This window comes from Corvus brachyrhynchos, unplaced genomic scaffold (assembly GCF_000691975.1).
Source record: "Corvus brachyrhynchos isolate BGI_N302 unplaced genomic scaffold, ASM69197v1 scaffold454, whole genome shotgun sequence".
In the NCBI taxonomy this organism is placed as follows: Eukaryota; Metazoa; Chordata; class Aves; order Passeriformes; family Corvidae; genus Corvus; species Corvus brachyrhynchos.
This window is the reverse complement of record NW_008237525.1, coordinates 992,483-998,847: the sequence shown is the minus strand read 5'-3', so window position 1 is coordinate 998,847 and position 6,365 is coordinate 992,483. Positions and strand designations below refer to the sequence as shown.

The following is a 6,365-nucleotide window of genomic DNA, read 5'->3' as shown; positions in this document are numbered from 1 at the left end:
CGACAGCCCTGGTGGTGGCTGGGGACGGGACCCCGCGTTCGGCCCATGTTCCGTTCAGCTAAACGTGGGAGGTGTGCGCTCGCGGGCCCTGAGCGCGTGCCCCCGCCGTGCTCTTGCTCGGCCTTGGTGTGGGCAAACTGTCACTTGGGAGGGTGCGTGGGCCCCTTTCTGTATGCCGGGTTCCGTTATTTTGGGCACAGTCTGAACGTGTTTCCTGAGCTGCCCGCACAGGCGCCGTGCCAGTTTGGTGGATGCATGTTTCTTTAAATAAAGATGAACATTAAATAGAAATACATGGTTTGGTTCGGTATAGTACTGTGAACGGAACTAAATAACCTGTGGTTAGAGTAAAGTGGACTCGTATATTTGCATCAGTATCACTTAAAGTGTTTAAAGGGCTGCACTGCCAGCAATGGGTTAAAAGTAATAACGCCGTGGTTTCCAAGGAATCCCAGTGACAGTACTGCTGGAGGTGCATGGGGAATGGGGAAGGCACAAAACTGTAAAGCAAGCCTTAGAAGAAACAGGCAGAACTGCTCTACAGTGTTTTTTATAGTTAAAACATGATGTTAAAAATACTGTTGTGCTGTAGGAAAGGCTAAAAAATATGGCCTTCTAGTGCCTGAGTAAAGTAACTACAGGCTTGGGGTAAGCAAGAGGTATTATGATTGTAGTCCAGGACAAGGATGACTGGTATACTGACAACATGGATAAAACAGGTAAGAGTGTTGTGATGGTCAGTTAATACAGGTCTCTCTTGTTCTTCAGGTAAAGCAAATTGAAAAACGAGACTCTGTTTTAACATCAAAAAACCAAATTGACCGGCTGACCCGACCTGGATCTTCGTATTTCAACTTGAACCCTTTTGAGGTTTGTTTGAACATTCTATCCTCCTTTCTAAATTGGTGTATGAACTTCCTGATTTCCTGAGTATTTATTCCAGTAAAAGACAAGACAAGGAAAGAAAGGAATTCTTCATGTACAGATTACTGTGCAGAAGGTTTGCAGAAGATAGCAGGATGGTGTATATGTGTTCACTATCTTTCTCACTGTTTGATGGCAGCACAAACTATATATTGTCACATTTCCCTCATACAACAGCACTGGAAGATTTGGCTGAGTACTTTCTGAATGGGAAGGTAGTAGCTGGAGGTGGCAGCTTGGCAGGTTCTGGTCATAGCTCTCTTAATTCAGCATTTCTAGTTCTGTGTTTTATTTTGGGTGTTCATCCCACTGAACTTGTATACTGCATAGAGTAAGAAACAGTCTCTCAGTGGTCACACCAGTGAGTAGTCTCTTAGGAGCCATTGGGTAATGGATAATCCCCTTGCACTTTACAGTGTTTGATTCTGGTTATAAGTGACTGCAAGTTGCAGTCAGTTATAAAGTCTTAATGGGTAGGAAAGCCTGAGGAAGACAGTAAATAAGCAATCTGGTGTTCATCTGGAGTTGGCTTTCCCTGAGCGTATTCCTTCCTGATGTCATCTTCTCTGCCTTTTTCAAGCCTCAGGTGCTTTTTGTAGTCCCAATTCAGGGCTGGTCAGCCAGATGAGTCAGCAGATTCACTTTGACAGCATTCAGTTTTGTATAGGTCTTAGTACTTGACTTGAAGTGTAAATTAAGAAAGCCATTTCAGAGTAGACTGTAGCTTTTCTGTGGGAGAGTGTTTTTTATTTACAGATTCTTAGAGTCAGACTGCATGCATCTACTCACTTGTTGCTTAAATCTTCTGTTCAGTAAATTAATTCATGAAAGAGTTCCTAAACTTTGCCGCATCTGTAAAGATCAGTAAACAAGTGATGTCACTCATGGAAACCAAACAGTAAAACTCTACTGTCTTCTTTTAAAATGATAAAATGAATAAATTCATATAAAGTAGTATATTTCCTGCCCAAAGTTCTAAGTTATGAATGATCTGACATTGTCCCCAAACCACCATATGCTTTTGTTTCTGTCAGACTGAGCCTTGCTACGGGATGGGTCAAAAGTTCAGACCGGTTTATGGATTGTAGCTGTTTACACAAGACTTGAACGTAGAAAGGACACTGGCATAGCCAGAGGAATCTGGCATTGCTAAAAGTAGTGTCACAAACGTGTGAAATGTTTCTGTTTTACTGGGTGAAAATTCATATCATTGTGGGGCAAGCTTTCTGGTGTGTGCCGGTGTTACAGAATTGTAGAATATGCTGAATTGAAAGGCACCCATCAGGATCATCCAGTCCAAATCCTGGCCCTGCACAAACACCCAACAGTCCCACCCTGCGCATCCCTGGGAGCGTTGTCCAAATGCTCCTGGAGTTCTGGCAGCATTGGGGCTGTGACCATTCCCTGGAGAGCCTGGTCAGTGCCACAACATGCTCTCGGGGAAGAACCTTTTCCTGATACCCAACCTAAACCTCCCCTGACTCAGTTTCATGCAGTTTTCTCATGTCATGAGAGTGAAGAGACTGGGACCTGCCCTTGAGCTGCCCCTTGGAAGGATGTGTAAGAGTGTAATGACTTCTCTGCTCAGCCTCCTCTTGTTCAGGCTGAACAAACCCAGTAACTTCAGCCACTCCTCATGAGAGTGTTAGAGCTTGCTGACAGGAACCTGAAACGTGGAGAATAGCATCAAACGTGCTGTGCTTTCATGGTCTCCTTTAGGTGCTGCAAATGGATCCCGAAGCCACAGATGAAGAGATAAAGAAAAGATTCCGACAGGTATTCAGCTTTTGCACTCAAAGTCCGTGGAAGGGAACTACAAGTGCTGTAGAGATTGTGCGCTGGGTGTGGGCACAAGAAAAATGGTAGTAAAGCTGTATCTAGGTAGAGGGGTGTCTATTTTTGGCAGAAATTCATAGAACGGTGCTTGTATCAACAAGAGGAGAGCTGCAGCAGTGTCCCCAGTCCATGCATGATAGGCTGCTTTGCCTGTGCCATGTGTGATGGGGCTATTGCAAACTGATAGAGCCATGTATAATCAGCCTCTTGAGCTTGAGTTCAAAAAGAAGATCAAAAACTGTTTTTATCAAATATATGGACTTGGATCCAAAAGTATATTTTCTCTGAGGTTTCTTTAAGAATTTCTGTGGTCACTTTTAGTGGCTTGGTTACCTGGAAAAGTAGCAGCCCTGCTTACTGGCCGGTCTGCAACACAGGAAGCATTACCCCAGCCTCCCTCTGCTGACAGACCTGCAGGAAAAATTTTGAGTTTAATCAGTGCACAGCAAAGAAACAGTATTTGGGAGGCTGCAGCCTCCATCTGAATTAATAGCATTGGGTGCCTTTAGACAGGAAGATGCTGGGTGGCAGAGGAGCAGGATATGGGCTACTCCTGTATGTGGGAAGTGGGAGGATAACTTCTTGGTCTATTGCTGACTTCTCAGTTCTGCAAGACAGTAAAGTGGGATGTTCTCTGCTTTGGGCTGGTAAAATGCTATGGGGAGATGATTTGAATTCAAGGTAATGAAATGAAAAATGTGCATGGAATTTCGCATTGAAGAAATCAAACACTTAAGTGCAGAATGTGGAATAGCCAACAAAGGGAAAAAAAGACACTGGCTGAAGTAAATCTGTTCAGGACTGAAGGCAAACCTTTTCTTGGGAGCTACAAACTGGCACCTGTAGAGTTCCAAAAGTAGTTATTTTGTAGACTTCAGCACTGTGTGGTTTCAGTTGCTGCTCCGTAATGGCAATGGCAATGGCAATGGCAAAAATAAAAGGTCTGGAAAAAAAATAAAAAAAGAAGCCGTATGGGGAAAGTTTGAAATAACGTTCTGAAAGAGGAATGTGGGGACATGTGGTTTCCAGCCCAGTTAAAGTTCCCCTCAGGATGGTAGTGATCCGTGTCCTGTCTCTGCCAGGTAGAGTACAGGTAGGAGTTTTCTTAACTTTCAGTAAAGTAGCCTGAGGAAAAATGACCACTCTTAAATAGTTTGGTATTTGGACAGCCTTGGGGATGCTGGAGAACTTCTTGAGAGACTTTGGTTGAGGATGATTTTTTTATGTCTGTTTCTTGTCAAGACCAAGGATACAAATCTTCAATGACCAAGGTGTTCATATCAGCCCAGGCACTGTAGTTGAGGGGTGTTTAAATTGTTCCACACATCACAAGCTGCAGCTTTTCTTGGACAGCCTGTTTGTTACAGGGATTGTTTGTTCTATCGACTTGTACTGGCACATACTTCTGCATGTTGTCAGCTGGTTTTTCCACGTACAAAGGAATGTGATCTCTTTGGATTCTTTCTGTCTGATGCTATTTCCCTTCTCTCAAAAATCTCCAAAATACTCTTCATCTTTCACCATGATCTTGATAGCAAGATCCTTTCTCTTGCAGCTGTCAATATTGGTGCACCCAGACAAAAACCAAGATGATGCAGATAGAGCCCAGAAAGCGTTTGAAGGTAATGCTCTTTCTCTGGGCTGCTTTGGGTTAGTAGTTGCGGCTTTTCTGGTGCTGGTTTAAATGTTCATTAGGGTGGAGGGGACAGAAGGGTTGCTGCAGAGGTGCTTTAGCTGTGGCAGAAGCAGCTGTGGTAGCAGCAGCTGTGTGAGACAGTGGCATTTCAGCAGGTGGCACTAGGTGGCAACAATGGCATTATCATGTCACAACAGGGACAGACATCTTCATGGGGTTTTGGGATTGTTCAACAAAAACTGTTTAATCTGCGCATTAGATTTTAGTCAAAGACTATAGGACAGGAGTAGAGTGATGGTTTTAGGTGTGTGTTTTGCATCACAGTAAGGTGTTCTGCACCTTAAACTCATCTCATGCCCAGTAGGACTGATGCTTTCACCTGCTCCCTCCAGAAGGTATCATACAGTTCCTGCCATTACTGTACCCCGAAACTCATTTAACTATGCATGTTACCACTTTCCTAGAAGTATTTAATAAAAAAAACCCAAACAAAACCCACTGCCGAACAAATGACCTCTACAAATTCTAGAAGACAAATTAGTAATGCTGACAAGTAGCAGTCTTGTGATGCCTTGTGAACATGACTACTGGTGCTATTAATATTGATGCTTTTTGTTAGCTGTAGATAAAGCTTACAAGCTGCTGCTAGATCAGGAGCAAAAGAAGAGAGCCTTGGATGTGATACAGGCAGGAAAAGAATATGTGGAACACACTGTAAGTATTCTATGGGAACGTCCAGAGTTGGGGGTGAGTGGTAATCATTCATATTTTGCTTTTTGGTACGCTTGCCTCATGTTTGTCACTAAACTGAGCAAACCCCATAATGGTACTGTGCAGGTGGGCACCAAGCTCTTCACAGCAGAAACAAGCCTGGTGTGTCCAGGACTGCTGTTGAGCTCAGTGCAAGATAATTCAGTGAAATTCAGTACTTGAAATAATCAGGTCAGACTACATGATCTGACCTAAATATTTTTTTCCAAGTCTGTGAATGAATGATGCAGTTCAGATATGTGTAGGTGGAAGAGAATAGGTGGTGACAGCAGGAGACTGGGAAGTTTGGGGGATATTGACCTGTAAGATAAGAAAAGGACCTTGGATTGCATTGGCCAAGAAGTTATAGTAATGTGGGTGGATTAAAACACAGAAAGCTTGAGGAAGCAGATGATACAGGAGAACTCAGATACTCTTAACACAAGGAACGCTTGATGTTCTGTTTGTTGTTAGTCACTTGAATATCAAGAAGCAAAGTAAACTTCCTGCTGGTTTGGATGGTGTATATTGAATAAGAATACATCCTTCAAAAAACCAAAACGGATTATGTTGAAGGAATAGAATCCATCACAGTATTTTTAATTATTACAGTTCACGTGATAGTAATCTTGTATGTATTTATCTGGGCCTAGGAGGGTTTGGTGTAAAATAAAACATCGATCCAGTCAAGAGCAGAGTTCTTTCTACACATTAGAATAGGAATGCAGAACTACTTGGATACAATTATGTAAGCCCTATAAAATTTTTAAGGCTCTTATTTTTGTTCTTAATCTTTAGGTGAAAGAAAAAAAGAAGCAGCTGAAGAAGGATGGAAAACCTCCCACTGTAGAGGAGGATGATCCTGAAGTTGTAAGTCATACTATATTCAGAGAAACTGGGAAGTACAAAATGTGTTTTGAGGAATTAAGATTCAAAACCAATGCAGAAGTATTTATTAGACTTGTTAATGTTGTAAACCCTTATATTTACAGAAGAACAAATTCTGCTTAGCCACTGTAGAGTATCATGTGTCAGGTGATACCTGTGTACTTTGGAAAATAGTTTCACCGTAGTGTAAAGAGTAAATATATTGTGAGATTATATAGATCAAAATACCCTGTTCTTTTCTCAAAGCAAGTCTTCATTGCTTGTGCATCGTGCACTGTTTTTTGAATTTAATTTCTTGTTGTCTTCTGACTGCTGGAACTGTGGCATTCCT

General features: G+C 42.3%; 1 protein-coding gene across 1 annotated transcript in view; it reads left to right on the top strand.

Moving 5' to 3' along the window:
- The first annotated feature begins 735 nt into the window (after positions 1-735).
- Positions 736-6,365, top strand: part of DNAJC8 (DnaJ heat shock protein family (Hsp40) member C8) — a 10,807-nt gene continuing 5,177 nt past the window's right edge. The window contains exons 1-5 of the mRNA XM_017731576.1: positions 736-870; positions 2,644-2,700; positions 4,316-4,382; positions 5,016-5,110; positions 5,945-6,016. Coding sequence (XP_017587065.1) covers positions 2,653-2,700; positions 4,316-4,382; positions 5,016-5,110; positions 5,945-6,016 — 282 coding nt within the window. The 5' untranslated portion in view covers positions 736-870; positions 2,644-2,652. The remainder of the gene's footprint in view (positions 871-2,643; positions 2,701-4,315; positions 4,383-5,015; positions 5,111-5,944; positions 6,017-6,365) is intronic.